The sequence below is a fragment of the Rhineura floridana genome, chromosome 9, assembly GCF_030035675.1.
Source record: "Rhineura floridana isolate rRhiFlo1 chromosome 9, rRhiFlo1.hap2, whole genome shotgun sequence".
In the NCBI taxonomy this organism is placed as follows: Eukaryota; Metazoa; Chordata; class Lepidosauria; order Squamata; family Rhineuridae; genus Rhineura; species Rhineura floridana.
The window spans coordinates 121,282,220-121,302,219 of NC_084488.1; the positions used below are offsets into that span (position 1 = coordinate 121,282,220).

Consider the following 20,000-nt stretch of genomic DNA (forward strand, 5'->3'; position numbering starts at 1 on the left):
TTGCTCACCCACAGCAGTGGGGTAGTTCAGTAACAGTGCTTGGCCTATGAGCTTTGCCTGATAAACTTAATTTGGGTATTTATACCATGTGCAGCAAACTGGTTACCCAGGGAAGCCCCCAGCAAATTTTCCTGTGACGCTGCCATGTGAAGACTCTGCACATGGCTCTGCGCTCAGTATCCCCCAGGGCAAAATAGAAGCAGGCTGCCTAAAATGGAAGCAGACAGTCCTGAGTTTGCATTGTCTCTAGTTTCCCATGCTGCTTGCAGGCAGCTCTTCCATGATCAACTTCATGCCTAGCTTAGATTTGCTGTTGGGCTCTTGCCACAGTGCAATTTTTGTTTGCTCCAAGCCTTGCTTTTACAGACACTTGTATCTGGGGGAAAAAAATGACTGTATGCTGGAAGCAACACAGCACCACTGATCTGAGGTGGTGGTAAAATGTTGCTTGCTTTCAGGGTTTTGCTGGTTTGAAGAGTGAACACCCTTCAGTCCATTGCAAGGGGTGTGTGAATGTGTGTGCTGTGAATTACGTTTGTAAATCCCAGGAAAAGATGTATGACCAGAAACAGCATACGTGCGTAACGTTTGCCTGTCCAGCACATCATTGTAGAAGTAGTCGTGTAGATAGCCAGGCCAGCTCTTGTCTCAAGAGGATAGACTGGTCCTTGACACGCTGCATACATTTGTGGGTGCTCAAGTGCTATCCCAGGAGTGCCCAGGAGATGTTGGCATGTGGTAGGGACCTAATTTGATTATAAACTTTGAATAGCCAGCAGAGGGCAGTATTCAACAAATCCATGATGTGGATGTTCTTTTTCTTAAGGCAAGATGAGGATCCGTTTACACAAGGAAGAATAAAATCCAGATTATCTCTTAATACCACACTTAGGTTTTTATGAAAACCTCACCATAACTCCTGCATGTCTTGAATGATTCATTTTACTCACAAGTTGTAGCACAGCAGTATTTTTTTCTTAGTATTTTTCTGTGCAAGAGTTCAGCATCCTCTTTCCTAGCTTTGCATGTCCCTGCCCCCTACCTCCAGCATTGTAACTATCTCTTCAAAGCTATCAAAGGACCCTTTACAGTGATGCAGTTGCTGAACACATAGCTCTTTTCCGTGTGTATTGACATACTGGCAACTATTTCCCTGAGAAATGGGGGTATATTTTATAAGAATGCAAACCTTTTTCACAGCATGTTCTCCCTCTCCCTCTCCCTCTCCCTCTGGTCAAAAAGAGATGTGTGTGGAGTCAAAGCATTCCAAGGGCTCTTCCTGATCTACAAAAATATGTTCCTTGGCCTCACAGCTCTTGGGTTGATGGATCAAAAATACCATTAAAATTTCTGGATCGCTTTCCCTTAGACCTGCCTTTAAAAACTGGAACGGCTCATGTGCCCATTAAACAGTTGAGCAAAAAAAAAAAAAAGCTATCGCACTGAGTTTAAATAATCTGTAAAATCTCTGCTGGCCATGACTCTCACGGGGTTAGAAGCCATTAGTCCAAACTCTATTAGGAGCCCATCCCTGAATGCCAAAGACCCACCCCTTCATGCAACAAAGCCTCATCCAGAACTGTTCAAAGTTGCCAGAAGTCTAATGGCTTCAGTTCATGCAGCATGTCTAGTCGTATTTGCTGGTGCCATCTATTAATGCACAGCAATGTATTCCGGTGTAGTCTTGGCTATAGAGACACGTTAAGTCTGGATAACCAGCTGTGCAGTGGCGCGTGGAAAGAAAAAGAAATAGGGCGTAGCTGTTGCCTGGACGAGAGAAAGGAGTAAGCTGAGAAGGGCACAGAGGTGTATGCCGAGGTCATGACAGTTTCATGCAATGCTCCACGTGCATAGTTCTGTGGATGCAAGAGGACTTCTGCTTCCTTTCCTCTGTGTGCCCCCAAAATCTGCTCTGGAGGGCCCCCCCAATGTGTGTGGGTTTTTTTAGAGGGGATAGGAGAGGAGAGGAGGAAGAAGCTGTGTCGCACACACACAAGTCTGTAGCAGCAGTGGAGCTGCAGCCCTGTGTTTTAGCCGAGGCATACTGTAGATGCTTGACTCTTCAGATCCAGCTTCGCTGCCTCTTCCCCCCATTCCCCTGCCAGCTGGCTTTAATATACATGGTAATACAAATTGTGAACCCTCTGGTGGCAAGAATCTGTTTTGTGTTCTTTATAGTGAACGTGTGTGTTTGTATTTGCCCCAGGAATTGATTGTGTGTGTGTGTGTGTGTATGAGAGAGAGCTGAGCAGTCACAGAATCCTTAAAAGCATTCTTGGGCCGGGGGGCTGTGAGTGTCTCTCTCCTGGTCACATCTTGGTCATTACCTGAGAGCTGAGTTGGGTATATGTGTGTTGAGTTTAGACCACGTACTCTGGCCTAATTGTGGCAGTTCTCTCTGACCTAAGTGCTTTTTTTTTTTTAAGATATTTCATAGCAAGGCTTTGGGGGGGGAACCCATCAAGAGGTATCCACTTAGGAATCATAAGAGATTTCCCCATCAGCTTTGTTTAACAACTCCAACCTCACAACCGTTCAAAATATAATTCGAAGGAATTGAGGCTTTGTAGGACTCAAGGAAGCTTACCCATGGTGTGCCACGATAGGAGACTTGACAGAGCCATGGCTTGAAACGTTTTCACAAATTAGCTTGTGCTAGCTATGGCTTGGCATGATTACTGAATAGAGGAATCATATATACAGCTCTCCTCCTGCCTCCAGAGGTTACCGCACCATGGAGATGAGGAGGGAGAAGATGGACAGCAGAAGCAGAGAGCGAGAGAGCGAGCGCTCTAAACAATATTTGGGTCCTAAATTATAAAGTAGCCCCAAATCCATCTTGAATTAAGCTTTTATGTATGGATTGGAAGCCTGGAATGGGATCCACAATACTATTACGTTATGCACTAAAAAATAAAACTCAGTTAATATCCCAGAACAGGTTGAAACTTCCCCCCCTTTACATATTACTGCATTATAACCCCCCCCAAAAATCTGGAAAATGTCTTGATTTCTGCAAAGGATTTAAAGAGCTGGGTATTTGGGTATGGTCAGTGGCTGGGTATTTGTGCCATGTTGCTTTTGACCAAAGATTCTGAGCCGTTAGAAGGGAAGGCATGGGGATGTTCCAGGGAGGAAGTCCTTTGAACCTGAATGTGGCACATTTACTAAACCTTACAGTTGACCCTCTTCTTTGTGTGTGTGTGTGTGTTTGGTTGAGGCAGCTTTATTATTTTGGACTTCCTTCCAAGGTGTGAGTATGTGTGCCTTTGTGTGCCTAGGAATAATCTGGGAATCCATGAAAGCAAATGTGAAATGGGATGCTAAATATTAGGACAACTTGTGGAGCGAGGACAGAAGAGATTGGGCATTTTGTCCTGCTCCCTTCCTTGCCTTAAAGCCATGGCAAGCAGAAGCTCTTCTACCTGGAGCAGAGCCTGCTAGTCCAATAACCGACAAAAGAACAGGACCCCTCCTGGCTACCCATGGCATTAATTTGGGGTGGCAAGTGATTTATCCAGCTGCATAAACTTACATAGCGTTTATATATAATGATACCATCTAGTCCTAAAACACTTTTTGCACAGGTCAGACTTCCTTCCCCCAGCCATTCAGAACAGGTACTTGCAGCAAAACTGGTTCTGTCAGTTAATGAAGAGAATGGTGAAAATAATTGCAGTTATGCATACTCTCGTCTTGTGTAGGGTCTCCTTAGGAAACTGCATCTGGGTATGGACTGGATGTGTCTTCTGAAATCTCTGCTGTATGGAGTTGCTAATGTGGGTCCTGTGTTGTCATTTAAATTGCTTTTGGGGTAATGCAGAAAGACCTTCCACCTAAAATGTCAGTTAATGTGCCAGAAGGAACTTCTTTGAAATGAGGCTTGCTTCATTCTAGCTTGCGATCGTTGGTCCGTGTTGCCTCCACCTGACCTCCCTCATGATGTCAACAGATTTGGACATTCCGCTGTGCTGAGCAACAAGTAAGAGGGCAAAATGTCTTCTGGTTTTTTTTTTTTTTGTGGAAGGTGGGTGTGGAGAGAAGGGGGGAGTGCCCAGGTCTGGCCCTGCACCCCTGTCCCTGTACAACTGAGTGCATGAGCGCATATGAGGTGGAAGTGCTCCTGCTGTACCCCCAATATCTCTGCTGGCACTTGCATCTCCTGCTCCGGATGGCTGCCAAAGTCTGCCGTTGTGCTCATCATATTTTCCTTAGGCTGTTAGCTCTGTGATGTTGTTACTTGCATGAAGGGGCAGCGCAAGCAAAGAGGCCTTGAGGCCTGCCTCAGTTGTTCAGGGTAAACATCTCCAGTGAGGAGCCTATAGGAGGACAGCAGGCTCCCTGCAGCAAGTGTTTGCCCTGAATTATTATTATTATTATTATTATTATTATTATTATTATTATTATTAGTATTAGTATTAGGGGTGGTGGTGGTGGTGGTGGTGGTGGTAGTAGTAGTAGTCCTGCCCTTCCTCCCAGTAGGAGCCCAGGGCGACTTGTTGGAAGATGGAGGCAGCCATGTGACAGCAGGGAAGGGGGCTGTCTTTGCATTGTTCCTTTGAAAAATCGGTAGCTGTTCCTTGCCCTAATATAGTCCACAAAACAAACGTGGAGACCTTGGACACCTGGGGCGCTGCCTTGCTAGGGTGATCATGTGAATTCAGCTGCCGATACCTTTCAGCACAAAAAAGGGCCACCAAGTCATGCTTCCTCTTCCAGTAGCTCTTCAGTTTGGGTGTGGGGGGAGCATCTTTACTGCGTATGGATTGTTATATTTGGTGATAGTCAGTCTATTTGTCGTGCTCTTGCTAACAGCTTCCCAGCAGATCTGCACTCTGTAAGCGCATGACAGTCAACGTGCAGTTTAGTTGCTTTTTTCTTATGCCGAAGTGTGTCTAAATTGTCTTTTGAAGTGGGCCTGAAACTGCTCCCTTCCCCTCTGGTGTTCTTTATTGTCAGTTTTATGCTAGTTGCCTTGCTATTTTCTTCCCATTGTAATGAGCTCCATGGGTTAATTGTGAAAACCCACTTTTACTAGTTTTGAAACATGACTGTTTAGCTCATTGAGTTTTGCCTCCATCCTTGCTTTGAACAACAGTTTCCAACTCAGCTTTTCCACCCCATTCGCTAGCTAATGTACCTCCTATCATAACAACATAGTTTTATCGCCTTTCTGAAAGCTTCTGTCTTAAATCTTCGTCTCTTGGGCGAAAGCTGTTTGCTGCTCCTGTGTGTTACTGTTGGCCCTTTTCTGAACTCTACCTTGTATCTACCGCACTGCACTTGACTTCAGCCATCCGTCACTTAATCTGCACAGCCACCATTTTTTTTGTCTTAAAACACCATTTTCACACTTCTTAGATTCAGTTAAAAAGTCTGTGTTTGAAACTCTGGCCTCCTTTTCTCAACTGAGTTATTACAAGAGTTCTGTGCGCTCTGTACCCCACAATATTTCTACGTTGAAAAAAATCCAAATCCTGCCACTGGGGTACATTATGTGAGCTATGCATCTGTGTATGCATTTGGTTTCCCAAAACTTTAGGTCAGGGAAAGGGGACCTCTGGCCCTTTAGATGTTGTTGGACTGCAACTCCCAGCAGCCCTAGCTGGCAGGGCCAGTGGCCAAGATGGTGAGACTTGTAGCCCAGCAGCATCTGGGAGGCCACACATTCCTCCGTCCTGCTTTAGGGTTTTTGGTCCATACTGGAGGATTGGAAGCACATAGAAACTGGCTAATGGGTGGCCTGCAAAAATGAAAAAAAAATGGGCTGCCTTCAAGTCAATCCCGACTTATGGCAACCCTATGAATAGGGTTTTCATGGTAAGCAGTGTTCAGAGGGGGTTTCCCATTGCCTTCCTCTGAGGCTGAGAGGCAGTGACTGGCCCAAGGTCACCCAGTGAGCTTCATGGCTGTGTGGGGATTTGAACCCCGGTCTCCCAGGTCATAGTCCAGCACCTTAACCACTATACCACAAGTGCTGTCCACTACACCACATAACACTACACCGCTACACCACGTAAGTGCTACTAAATGCAAGAGGAGTAGTAGTAATAGTAATGCCAATCTCTATGGTCACGTGCGCATACAACACTAAGTCATGGTTTATGAAACTATAGTGTATTAAATCATGGCTTGACGTTACATGTGAGCCCTGCCTCCTTATTTTATTTTTATTTATTTAAAATATTTCTATCCCAACCTTCTGCTCTATAATAGGGCACTCGGGGCAGCTTACAATAAAATCACACACATACATATTAAAATTGTACGCAATAAAAAACAAAAACAGAGTAAATTAAACATAAAATACAATTGAAAAATTGAAATGGACTTGCTTCAAGTCGATCCCGGCTTATGGCTGCCCTATGAATAGGGTTTTCATGGTAAGCGGTATACAGAGGTGGTTTACCATTGCCTGCCTCTGAGGCTCGTCCTCCCCAGCTGGCTAGAGCCTGCTCAGCTTGCCACAGCTGCACAAGCCAGCCCCTTCCTTGTCCGCAACTGCCAGCTGGGGGGCAACTGGGCTCCTTGGGACTATGCAGCTTGCCCACGGCTGCACAGGTGGCAGGGCATGTAACCCCTGAGCCACTCGCTGTGGGGTGGTCTTTATCTGGCCCTTGACACCCAGGAGACATGAGCGGGGATTTGAACTCACAGACTCTGGACTCCCAGCCAGGCTCTCCTCCCCACTGTGCTATAAAATAAGGGTCAGGAAATAATTGTGGGGGTGGGGAAGAGATGAACCAAGAGATACTCCAGATGTCCAGAGTGCTAAAGCCATACTCACCACTGCTGGCAGAGCAGCTCCTTGCCCTCCTTCTGTTTCTAAGGTTTCCGTTGAACCCAGCTATCATGTTCCCAAATGCCTCTGTAGCCAAGAGGACTAGATGCATGTCTCAAAAAACACCTGACAGTCCATTGCTAAGCTACATACCAAATCACTTACTTATGCAGCCAGGTGCATGATCACGCAGTGTGTAAACTCACTCCTGCCTGCTCTTTACTCTTTCAGTATTGCGGCATAAGCGATTAGATTCTTGTACCATAAACTGGTGTTCGGTTACAGTCTGATAGCGCTGAGCTCTGTAGAAATATTACCTTTACGGAAACTGGCCTGCGCCACTTGTGACCCACCAAGTTAAATGCAGCCCAGCAGCATGTGTGGGCCTGGCAGCTGCTTGACAAGGTCAGCAGGCAGCAAGTTGCCCAGGGCCTTCTGGAAGGCTAATGGCCTTAGGAAGGGTTCATGAACAAGAAGGCGACTTCACATGGAATGGGAGTGCTTTGATTTGAGACAGGCATAGTGCCTCAGAGGAGTCTCCAAGCCAGACTTCTGTGGGTCCTAGAAGCACAAAGACCAGCCTGTTAGAAGTGGCTTGTATTATATCTTTTTTAAAAATAAAAACAAACCATTGATCTATTCCTTTTCCTTTCCTTTGTTAGTACTATGTTTGTATTTGGAGGTTTCAATAGCCTCCTGTTGAGTGACATCGTGAAATATACCCCGGAAAGCTGTGAAGCATGTATCAATGAAACCACCTGCTCGAGGGCAGGCCCTGGCCTCCGATGTGTGTGGAATAGCTCCATTGCCCAGTGTCTCCCCTGGGAACTGGCCACAGTGCAGCAACAAGAAAGAACTATCGAGGAATGCTCTTCCTGGCAAGGTAGGCATTGTAATTTGATCCGTTGGCTTTTATTTCTGTGGTGTGCTTGACATTGTCCTTGGTTAGTGATGTTGGACTGGCCGTTTTGTGGTCTTCTGATAATGGAGAATGATTTGGTGGTTAAAGAACATACTTAAGTAAAAACTTCAACCATTTCTCAGGCATATAGAATCTGCTGGGATGTCATCTGGCACTACGACACAAAACTTTACTGCTAAAAACAGCATTCCTTTTGTCAGCTATATTTGGAGCTGTTCGACAGATTGTTAAGGGCAGAGAAGAACAAGCCTTGCTGAGGAAGAAACAGCATGGCTTCTTTTGCAAAGGGAGGTCTTGCTTCAAAAAATGGTAGGGCAATCCCAGTAGACATTGTGAACGTGAGCTCTTCACACAGAGGTTGACTAGATCCCTCACTTGAAGCTTTTCTGTAAATTTAGCTAACCTGGCATAAAGGGGGGAAGTCTTTTTATGCATCTGCAAGAGCGTTGCTTAGTGTAATTGTTAAAAAAAATGGAGTTAGGGTGCATGTACAGTGAAGTAGGCAGCTTTATGGATGACATGAAATTAGTCAAGAATACCAAAATCCCAAACTTGCTGAGAAGAGATCCTGAAAGGATATCTGTGAATAAAGTGAATGGATGACAAAATAGCAGATGAGATTTAGTATAAATGAGGAGCAAATTCACTTTGATGTAGAAACTCTTTGCTTCGCATACAAACTGGAATCCAAATTACCGGCAAAAAGAAAAAGAAAAAAGAAAAATCTTGCTGGTAGCAGGAAATCCACGGACAGAATAACTTCAGAGCGCTGCAGACATGAAAAAGTTGGTGATTATGAGGAAAGAGGCTGAACATTATAATCGGCCATATATTGGATTGTTGCTCTCTAAATCTACGGCGCACCTGAATGTGGGATGCTGTCTGCAGTTCTTGGGCTGTAGCATCTGCTTTGCATTCAGAAGGTCCCAGGTTCAGTCCTCAGCAGCATCTCCAGGTAAGGCTAGGAAGGATCCCTGTCTGGAACGTCCAGGAGCTGATGCCACTCAGTGTACCCCATACTGAGCTAGATGGAACAATGATCTGCCTTGGTATAAGGCAGCTTCTTGTTTCCCCATCTCGGGAAACATGTTGTTGAGCTGGCAAAAGTACAGAAAAGAGCAGAAGAAAATATTGAGGTGGGGTCGGATAGTGGTAGAAGTGTCTTTACTAAGAAAGGCCTAAATGGCTAGAGATAACTTCCTTTAAGAATAAGTAAGTAAATGGAAATCTGCAAAGATGTGCCTTTGAGTAAATACAATGGGTGCACTGAAGGCAAAAAGAGTACATTTCTGAGCAGTGCTAGCATGTTACATCAGCCCCCATCTTAGTCATTCCTTTGTGTGAGAAAAAGTGAGGCGCCTTTTTCTAAGGCTGCACTTGCAGTTTTTTGTAAGTACTGGTGTGAAAAATGATACCTATGTTGGGGGACATACCTTGTGAGCAAAGTAGTTGGACAAAACTTTTTTACATCTCTGGCATTTGCTGTGTGTTGAGGGCCTGGCCACCTTTTCTGCTCCAGGGAAGTCTTCAGGCCTGGTTCTCACTGAGGTGGCCAGTCTGTATCAGAGCTATATCACTCCAGACTACATTTGCAGGCTGTCCATGTGACTGAACTGAATGCCCTTGTCATTCAGAAGGTGCTGTCCGGAGACAGAAGGGTTCTTGCATTCCTGTTGCCTCGACATGCTAGTGCCACCCCCATCTCCCAATATACTAGTCCATATTCTTCACTCCACCAGCTTCAGCTGTCTGAAGGTCTCCTGTTCCCTGAAAACAATTCCATCCTCTTTCCCATGCTGCTCCATATGCCTAGAACGTCCTCTCAGGACACCTTTGCCAAGGTCTCTCCATTCAAACCCCTTCTCAAAACCCACTTTTTCCATGAAGCCATTTGCACAATTCCTTAATCCCTATATTCTGTGGTGGGAAGCCTCAAGCTTAGGGGACAGATGCAGCCCTCCAGGCCTCCCTCTCTGCTTCCCCAGCCACACCCCTCACTGGTCCTGCTCCGTACCCTCCTCTGGTTCCTGCTGAATGTTGTCCTTGGGCTGTAACAATGCTTCTTGCCTGCCTGGATGGAGAAATGTATGTATGGAAACCTCTGACTTCTGCGTGGCTGGACGACAGCCTACTGTACATGGTAAGAGTCGTTTGGGCCACCCACTGCTAGCATGCGGCCCCCACGAGGGAAGTGGCCCTTAACGGAAAAAGGTTCCCCACCCCTGCCACACCCTTCTACAGGGGTAGCCCACACAGAGGCCTCCAGGTGTTGCTGAGCTTGAGCTCCTGTCAGTCCCAGCCAGTATTGCCCAGTGGTCAGGGACGATGGAAGCTGGAGTTGAGCAGCATCCGGAGGGCCCCACACTGGCTACCTCATCTCACCGGAACAAAGCCAAATATGTGCAACTGAAATAAAAGTCTATTTTCCCACTGGTCACCCCCAGCCTTTGTTGAAATTTGGACGTGTCCCTTTAGATTTTGAAAAAGTTGTGTGAAAGTCCCCACCAGCAGTCTGACATGGGGTAGCCCAATGACAGGTGAACTGGGATCCTGGGCCTAAGAAGCACATCTGTTGCTTGCGTCTGATGTGTGGTGGGCAAGCAAACCTTTTTAGGATTCTGTCAGGAAATGCCTATGTTTGGTCATGCAGGTTTTTTTCTTTACTAGTTGTGGATCATGAAAAATGTGCTCTGATGACCGACTGCAACAGTTGCACGTCCAACACAAACGGTTGCCATTGGTGCACAGACCAGTGTGTGTCGAGGAACAGCAACTGCTCCGAAGACCAGGTAACGGTTTCTGCTTCTTCCTTCAAGGGATTCTAACCCCCCTTGTGTTTGCTGCCAAGAAAGCGCTTCTCAGCAACTGCAACTGAGTTTGTAAGGCAACTGCAATTTGTAGTTCTGGGTGTGTTACTTTGGTTGTGCTCAGTAGCTCACTCATGAAGAGCCTGAGAGAGAGAGAGAGAGAGAGAGAGAGAGAGAGAGAGAGAGAGAGAGAGAGAGAGCGCTGCGTATACTCTGCAAACATTATTTGATGTTAGAAACAAAAATACACAGAGAGGGCTGAGAGAGATGCAGGGTGCCAACAGCAATCTCACCCACTCTCCACTACTGAAAATCCACCGTTGTCCTGTCTTGAGGCGCCCAGGGCAGGCTGGGTTAGATCAGTGGAACTGTTCACCCTTCCAGTATTGCAACAGGCAAAATAAATTACAGACTGTCAGGACCCTGGACAGCTCAGTGTGGCAAGTGCCAGCTGAAACTTGCTAGAGAAGAGATGTTGTTTCAGCGGTATGCTGAGGTCCTGGCTGTGTACAAGCCATGCATTTGAAGCACCTGACTTCCCCTAAAGTATCCTGGGAACTGTAGTTTATGCCTACAGTTCCTTTAACAACCTGCAATTCCCAGAATTCTTTGTGGGAAGTGATGTGTTTTAAATGTTTGTTATGAATGCAGCCCTTATGAAGACAGGCTGGTCTTGACCTGCTGATAACCTCTCTCCCCCTGAGGATCTGTCTGTGCTTCTTAAAGGGCCATTGCCCAATTGTGCAGCTGCAGACTCATGGCATAGGGATAGTGAGGTCTGCATGGGGGGGGGGAGGGTGACTGAGTTTGAGGAGTCAGGTAAAGTCACATCCCTTGACTTGGAGGGCCCTGGAATGGGCGACAGTGGCTCTCTTGGACAGCTGTGCTCTTTGGGGCTGAAGGGAATTGTAATCCAAAACATCTGGAGGCACCAGGTTGGCAAAAGGTGACTTAAGCAATGGGAAATCCAGATTATGTGGATTAACTGTATTTGGAAAGCCTCCTTCATGTACCCCATACCTAAGGATCCCCTCTCCCTCTTTTTTTTTTTGTTTCTCACAGCTGTAGAACACACTTTCTGGCCACTTAAAGGTCAGTGGCCCCTAAATGTCTTGGGGATGCACCCACATTGCTGGGCACCCCTACAATGCCTTCTTCCTTTCCAAAATGTTTGGCCAGCAGGTGGCTACCCATCACCACCCTGGCCGCACTTTGAATGCATTACCTAACTCTGTTCAGTGGCAAACATGATGGGACTGATTTGGAACTTTTCATGAAATCCAAGTCTGTCCTAAAGCCTGGAGGTCTGGGGTAGATGTTTAAGGAGGGCAGGCAAGATACATGATGCCCATGCTGTAACCCCCCTTTTTTTGGGGGGGGCAGAGGCTGGCCCTGGCATTTGTAGATCTGAAGGTTTGGCTTATGTTTTTGAGCACAGTACTGTATTAATATGGCAGGCAGGCAGGCAATACCTAAAGTTTGGATAACTGTGCTGACTTTGGCATTGCACAAAGGCAAATACGTTCCTGGCTAGATCTAACCTATTGTCCCCTTAGAACTGTTGATTCATCTTGGCCACACATACTGTGAAGAAAAAGATTTACCCTTATGCTGTCTCTCTTAGGCTCCCATTGCTGTGTTTGCAAATTGCCCCAAGGATAACCCTGCCTTTTACTGTAACAAGAAGACCAGTTGTAAGAGCTGCAGCTTGGATCAGAACTGCCAGTGGGAAGGCCGGAATCAAGAATGCATTGCTTTGCCTGGTATGTCTCTCTGCCTGTCCTGGGTGTAGCGTCCACATGTTCCCCTTTATCCTCCTGCTCCTAAATAGGATAAAAATATATATATTTGGTTGGGGTTTTTTTTTTGCATTGCTTTCTTGTATTTATATTCTTTTTAATTAACAATTGTATATTTATAAGTTAAATATTGCCTACCCCTTTTACAGTTTAGAAAGGGAACCTGTTGGCAATACAAAGCAATGAACTGAATGCATGCCAATTAAGGCTGTCCAATACACACTTCAGCACTTAGCTACACGTTGGCGTGCTTTGCACGTCACATTAAACAATAGTTAAAATAAATTATGCTTTAATCTGAGTGAGCAGTGCGTGCTGCTGAAATGGAGGGACCTTCAATGGTATAACTCTACAGGGTGTAGAGTTGGGGATGCCAGTGGTCAAAATTACATTCAATTTATTTATTTATTTATTAGATTTATTAGTCGCCCATCTGGCTGGTAGTCCAGCCACTCCGGGCGACGTACAGAATAAAAACATATAATTATATTAGAAAATTAAAAATCTCAACAACAATAATAAAACCTAACCCATTCAAGGCTTCATTAGGGCAATACTGACTCTTTCTGTGTTTGCAGCATGCCGAGGTACAACTCTCTTGTGCGGTGTGGGGCTGTGTTTCTTGCAGTGGTGCCCAGAGCTATATTGTTTATTATTTCATTTATTTATTTATATATATATATATATATATATATATATATATATATATATATGAATGAATGAATGAATGAATGAATGAATGAATGAAATAATAAATAATATATATATAATTTTATTCATCTGTATCCCACCTTTTCCCCAGAACTGGGATTCAAAGGTAGCTTACAGCAGAAATATAGTTAAAAACATATAAATAAAACATACAAAAGCTAATTAAAATGTAATTAAACTAACTTTAAAATTATAACCAGTTAAAACATAGCGGTTAAAAAAAACAAAAAGTAAAAACCAGGGCTATGCCAGCTGCTGGCTGCCTACTTCAAGCAATACACCCGAATTGTCATGTGATCATTTCATGCTGAAAATGGCAGCTGCAATGGGGATTTCTCAGCTGTAAGGTGCACTTTCTGTAGCATCCTGGACTCCATCTCCTGCTTACCAGAGTCTGGGAACAGCTTGCTATGATCAAGCAGTGAGATGCTTCTCTGACGCCAGAGGAAACCTGTTTCATAGACCTCAGTTGTCAGGGGACCAGAAGCCCTTCGGCATGTGAGCTGCATTCTTATGCGGCTCCTCCCTGCATTCCAGAAATTGAAGCAAGAAGTTCATCGTTGATTAGTTGTTGTCACGTTGAATTTCTGTCTGGCATTCAAATCTATTGTTGCAGATAACGTCATGAGGGAGGTGGTTAAAATCCCAAAGCATGCAGATGATTTGCATACACATATCTTCAGCCAGTCTTGAGCTATGCCTGGATCTCACACACAGAGCACCTATGCAATGTTCTTTCCTTCAAACCCTTCCTCAAAACTCACCTTTTCCATGAAGTCTTTGACCTAACACCTGCTTCCTGGGTACCCAGCATAGTGCTAATAATCAGTTGAACAGACAGATGGGCAGCTCTCTTTGCATGCGGTCTACTGCTGCAGGTAAGGATCTGTGGATTCTGTCTCACTGGCCCCCTCCTAAACCAAAAGAGGAGGTTTCTCAGTGAAACATACGCCAGGACCAACCATGGGCCAAGGAAAAACAAAACTAATGCATAGATATGTGTACAGTCAATAAGGTACAATTGCAAATGACACAATAATCGGAAAGAATGCATAATGATACAGAGCTGGATAATAATGAAACAAATGGTATAAAGCCGGTATGTAAACAGAATTAATATACAGTCCATAAGCTGAATGAAACAATGGAAAGATCAGTTTCTTTTTAACAGTAGAGTAGATATTTTATAACAGTAGAGTATATCTTGATGAATACCCCAGATTGTGTATCGGTTTTATTACTTCATCAGAAGAGTCTACTGCATTGCGTGGCAGCCAGGCTTCTCTCCCACTTAGTTCACTGCAGCCTTCCAAAATTCAGGGCAAAAAACAATTCTTCCGGGGAGTGATTATCCCACCAATATGCCTCTGAAACAGGGCACTGAGATTCCAACGGGAGGAATTCAGCTAGGTATACTATAGCCAAGTATAATTAATGCACAACTAGACCTCAAATATATTTAAATTTATATCTCCCCCAAAAACCCTATATAGATTTATTGCCTCCTATGTCCTTTTGTTCCTATATGATATAAACAAGCTCCACTCTTCTGTGCATCTATTATCTTGTCATTGGCCTTCCCTAACCCTTATATTTGTACATATGATTATCTTAGCCACATCCCAGATTTTGGTTAACCAATTTTCTATTTCTGGAGGATCTGATTCCCTCCCCATGCTTGACATATAGTCATTTGAGCTGCCTTAAGAAGGTGGATGATCATTTCTTGATCTTCCCATAATTCAACTTCCTTGATGTATCCCAAACAATATTATCACACAATCTTGAGGCAGTTCATATCCCACAAATTCCCTTATTTCCATTAATATTAATGGAAATAAAACATACCAACTGATATTTAACAGGCTAATTGAATCCAAATTGGCGATGCTTGCGGGCACCAGAGTACCTGGGGGTGATCACTGCAAACAAGGCAAAGTGGGAAATCCATGTGTAACATCTTCTTTTTTTTAAGAGAACATCTGTGGGGCGACATGGCACTTGGTTGGCAGTTCTTGTTTGAGAATCACAAACACCAAAGATAACTATGACAATGCTAAGTTGGCCTGCAGGAGCCACAATGCTGTTCTGGCATCACTCACTACCCAGAAAAAGGTGGATTTCCTTCTCAAAGAGCTCCAGAAAACACAGTCTTCGGTGAGTGATCTGTAATGCCCTTTGATGTTGTGTCTGGGTGGTCAGGGAGGCCCTTGTTCACTAAAGTGCATGAAAGTTGCTCCATTTCAAAGGGAGCTGCTGAAATTTAGTATTCCTCTGAAGTGAGATTGTGTAACCAAGGTAACTTTGGCATCTCTTGCTACTACGTTTTTTACTAAAATGTTATCACCTAAAAGTAACTTTAGTTTTTTACTTCTTTATCCGTGGAAAGATGGGGTTTTTTTTAAACCTGGATCTCTTCCATATGGCCTAATTTCTTGTTTCTCTTGCAGTAAATCCACATCTTCTTAGGTCCCATCTGCACTATGCATTTAAATCAGTATCATACCACTTTAAACAGCCATTGCTTCCTCCAAAGAATCCTGGGATCTGTAGTTTTAAGGGTGCTGAGAATTGTTAGGAGACCTCTCTTCCCCTCACAGACCTACAATTCCCAGAGTTCCCTGGGTTGAGGGATTGATTGATAAACCACTCTGAGAATTGTAGATCTGTGAAGGGAGCAACTCTCAGCATAGTTCCCAGGATTCTGAGGTGGGCGGGAGGAGCCATAACTCTTTAAAGTGGTATGATACTGCTTTGAATGTGTACTGAAGAGATGGTCTCAGAAAGCCTAATTGGTTCTGTTCTTATTAGTCCAGGTGTGGTGCAGCTGTGTTACAGGTGCACGGAGCAGGTTGAGGGAGACTGTGTTTGTGACGTCCTTCCCTGGCACCACCTGTGAAGCTCTCACTTGTGGCTACCAGCAGACAGGATCGTCAGGTTTATTTTTACCTTTCACTGCACTAGCACAGATCTCAGAAGATCCCCCTGCTAGGCTTTACTACCCAACACTCTGTATCTATTATAACCTGTAGACTGTGCCTTAGTCCCTGACAGGCTATCTCGATACCTTGTGTCTATGGGTATAGGTAATTCCCAAACCCCCCTGCAGCCTTGTGAACTGAAGCTTACAGCCCTGGGTTTCTCTGTGGGACTGGATACAATATCTTTTCCTCCGCCGCTGCCACCATTTGATACAACTGTTCAGCCTTGGTTACTTGCTATCCCCCCTGGTTTGTGTTTCCCAGCTGAAGGAATCAGGCTTTTGTTTAACCAAGAAATATTTATTGAACACTAAAAATAACAAGATTACTTAATTACTTTGTTGACAAGCGTATGGTTTCATTTATATTCTGTTATGTACTTGACTTCTTACTAATTGCCTCAGAACTCCGACTCACTCTCTCAATAGCCACCTTATACTCTCCACACCAACCTCTCCACCAACAACCACCACCACCTCAATTCACCACCAAACCTCCACCCAGATTCAACTGTCTTGCTTCCATTTATACTCCCAGCCATTCAAATGCTCAGCCAATCATTCAGCATTCTACTGCTCATGTACTCCCCCTCCTCTTTCCATATATCTTCTATATAACCAGCACTTACCATATTTACAATATAAGCAGGAACATCACAGTGCTCTCTTCCCCTCTTGGGTATTAATCATGCCTGCCTCCATCCCTTCCATCTAAGTTGGTTAATATGTTACTGACAAACATTAAGTCTGATTAAAACCAACCATTTTAGGGTTCCATTTCAGCAGTCTGTTTTAATCCTCTATTATGCTTACAGCAGTAAGCCTTGTCCCGAACAGTCTATGTGTCCACCAATGGAGCAGAGCTAGAGAGAGAGAGAGAGAGAAGGGGGAGATAGCATGAGGCCATGTGGAAAGATTCCCACGGAGAGAGATGGATGGCCTTCTTGCTTACAGTCTCACCAGCCAACTCTCTCTCTCACCCATACCCTGTTCTAATCTCAGTAGCCCGAAGAACATTATATGGTAAACAACTGAAGGGATGTTCTTGCTTACTGAAAATGCCCCTGTGTTATACCACAGAATGTGGCCCTTCCTAAAGGACACTGTTTTGAAACTGAGAAACCACTGCTTCAGTTGAAAACTCATCCCTCCCTTCCTTTCAGCCCAAAGCCCTGACGCCATGGGTTGGACTGCATAAGATCAACATATCATATTGGTGCTGGGAAGATATGTCTCCCTTTATGAACACCTCGCTCCAGTGGCTGCCTGGGGAGCCAAGTGACATCGGATTCTGCAGCTATTTGGCAGTGCCAAGCAATCAAGGGCTGAAAGCAGCGATGTGCATCAACCAAGTCAATGGCAGTGTCTGTGAAAGGCCTGGTAAAATATTTCTCAGTGTTGTTCTTGCTGCAGCACGCTGTTGATGAAACGTGTGTGGAGGTCGTTGCTTTTAGGTGGCATACAAGTATTGTATATAAACAAATAAAAACTCTTACTCGGGAGGTCTAGAACTGTGCGCTCATACATCCCAGGCGTTTTTCTTCTGTAATGTTGGTGTTGGCCTTAGATCAGTGGTAGAGCATCCGCTTCATGTGCAGGAGGTCCAGGTTCAATCCCCAGCATCTCCAGCTAGGGCTGGGAATGTCCCCCATTTGAAACCTTGCAGAGTTGCTGCCTGTCAGTGTGGACAGTAACTAGCTAGATGGACCAGTGGTCTGACCAGGGCTGGTTCCAAAGGGCAGCCAGGTGGGGCACTGGCCCGAGGGCCCCTGGGGCTAGAGAGGCCCCTGAGGGGCCCCTGAGGGGCCCCTCTGCTCTCCTTCCACGATTCCTGCTGCGGATTGCACGGCGAGAGCTTCGGGGCTCCGCCATTCCCTTACTTAACCTACCTTGTTCTGATGGCATGCGTGTGTGCTGCACGCGTGCGTCACTGCCATGAACCACGATGGCTGCAGAGGCTTCAGCTCCTTAGGGAAACCTCAGCCGCCATCTTTCTTAAGGGCACCGCTGTTGCGCTGTGTGTAGTTGTGTTGCTTAATTTTGTTTAAAAGCAGCACCACAGCAGCAGAGAGATAACAGCAGATGTTGAAATGCGAGTGTGCCAGCGTGTGCGTGTGTTTGCCTAAGAAAGCAGGCTTTTACCCTGCTTCAGCATCACTGAGACTAGAGACTTAGTAAAATAAGAAAAGCTACTTTATTTATAGAAATACATAGTAGATAGAAAAAGGCAAACCTAGTTCTAACTAACTAGCTAAGTTAGAGGCGTAACTCCCAGGTGTAGGAGTCAGCCCCATGCTTGGAGAGAGCAGAGACGAAGGGATGTCTCCTCTCTCCTGGACAGCCAGAGGACAAAGGAATGGAAAGGGCGGAAGGAAGAGGGGCAGGTAAGCTTCCCTAAAGGCGGCACAGTCTAGCGACAGAAGGAAGTCAGTCAGAGCATCGCAGGTAAAAGGTAAACAAAGCCTATCCATCTGGAGGACCCTAGCTCTATCTTCCTTCTGGAGCTTAAACAAAAGAACAAAACAGGAGTTGCTCTTGCCCCACTTCCAACAACCGCTGCGTGTGCAACCGCAGAACAAGGTACGTTAAGTAAGGGATGGCGGAGCCCCGAAGCTCTCGCTGTGCAATCTGTGGCAGCGATCCTGCTGCGAATCACGGAAGGGGAGCGGTGGGGCCTGGGGCAGGCTTGTTAAAGGTCATGTGTGGTAAAAGCTACTTGCACTAATCCCATGCTTTTGAATTGCACAGCCAACCACAGCGCCAAGCAGTGCCGTACACCCTGTGGCTTGAGAACAGTGTGCAGCGAATGTACCAGCAGCAACTCTGAATGTATGTGGTGTAGCAGCAAGAAGCAGTGCGTAGATTCAAACGCATACGTGGCCTCTTTTCCTTACGGCCAGTGCATGGAGTGGCATACCGTGAGCAGCTGTCCACGTAAGCAATCTCTTGGTTGATGCGGGGAGTGTCTAAGCAGTAGTTGTATAAGGTAGTTCTGCAAAGTCGGTTGTTGCTTTGTTGGGCATTGTTCCATTGACCATTCTTCTCTTGGAATGGAGAAGGAATCCTACTTACATGTGTACTCATTGTAGGACGGATTTATTTATTTATTTATTTCATTAAACTTATAGCCCGCCCCATAGCCGAAGCTCTCTGGGCGGTTCACAAGACAAGAAACATCAGAAGTACAATAAACCTATAACAATATAAACACATTAAACATTTAAAATGTTAAAAATTAAAACAATATCTACACATACAAGCAAGTTAAGAGCATGTTAAAAGCATGTTAAAAAGCCTGGGCGAAGAGAAAAGTTTTAACCTGGCGCCGAAAAGATAGTAACGTTGGCGCCAGGCGTATCTCCTCCGGGAGATCATTCCACAGTTCGGGGGCCACCACAGAAAAAGCCTTTTTCCGCGTCACCACCCTCCGAGCTTCCCTATGAGTGGGAACTCGGAGGAGGGTCTTTGAGGATGAACGTAGTGTACGGGCAGGTTCGTAACGGGGGAGGCGTTCCAACAGGTATTGTGGTCCTGTGCCGTGTAAGGCTTTATAGGTCAAAACCAGCACTTTGAACCGGGCCCGGAAACAGATAGGCAGCCAGTGCAAGCGAGCCAGAATTGGTGTTATGTGGTCAAACCGTCTGGTCCCCGTGAGCAGTCTGGCCGCTGCATTCTGCACAAGCTGCAGTTTCCGAACCGTCTTCATAGGCAGCCCCATGTAGAGCGCATTGCAGTAATCTAATTTCGAGGTTACCAGCACATGAACTACTGAAGCAAGGTTCCCTCTGTCCAGATAGGGGCGTAGCTGGGCCACCAGCCGAAGTTGGTAAAAAGCACCCCGCGCCACCGAGGCTATCTGAGCCTCAAGTGACAGGGATGGATCTAAAAGAACTCCCAAGCTACGAACCTGTTCCTTCAGGGGGAGTGCAACCCCCTCCAGAACAGGTCGAACATCCCCCATCCTGTCAGGGGAACCACCCACCAGCAGCATCTCAGTCTT

At 45.5% G+C, this 20,000-nt stretch overlaps 1 protein-coding gene across 9 annotated transcripts in view; it reads left to right on the top strand.

Moving 5' to 3' along the window:
- Positions 1-20,000, top strand: part of ATRN (attractin) — a 221,859-nt gene that overhangs the window by 90,821 nt on the left and 111,038 nt on the right. For all 9 annotated transcript variants that reach the window (XM_061583542.1, XM_061583543.1, XM_061583549.1 and 6 more), the window contains exons 11-17: positions 3,898-3,982; positions 7,444-7,664; positions 10,371-10,492; positions 12,135-12,273; positions 14,996-15,177; positions 17,164-17,380; positions 18,749-18,934. In XM_061583542.1, coding sequence (XP_061439526.1) covers positions 3,898-3,982; positions 7,444-7,664; positions 10,371-10,492; positions 12,135-12,273; positions 14,996-15,177; positions 17,164-17,380; positions 18,749-18,934 — 1,152 coding nt within the window. The remainder of the gene's footprint in view (positions 1-3,897; positions 3,983-7,443; positions 7,665-10,370; positions 10,493-12,134; positions 12,274-14,995; positions 15,178-17,163; positions 17,381-18,748; positions 18,935-20,000) is intronic.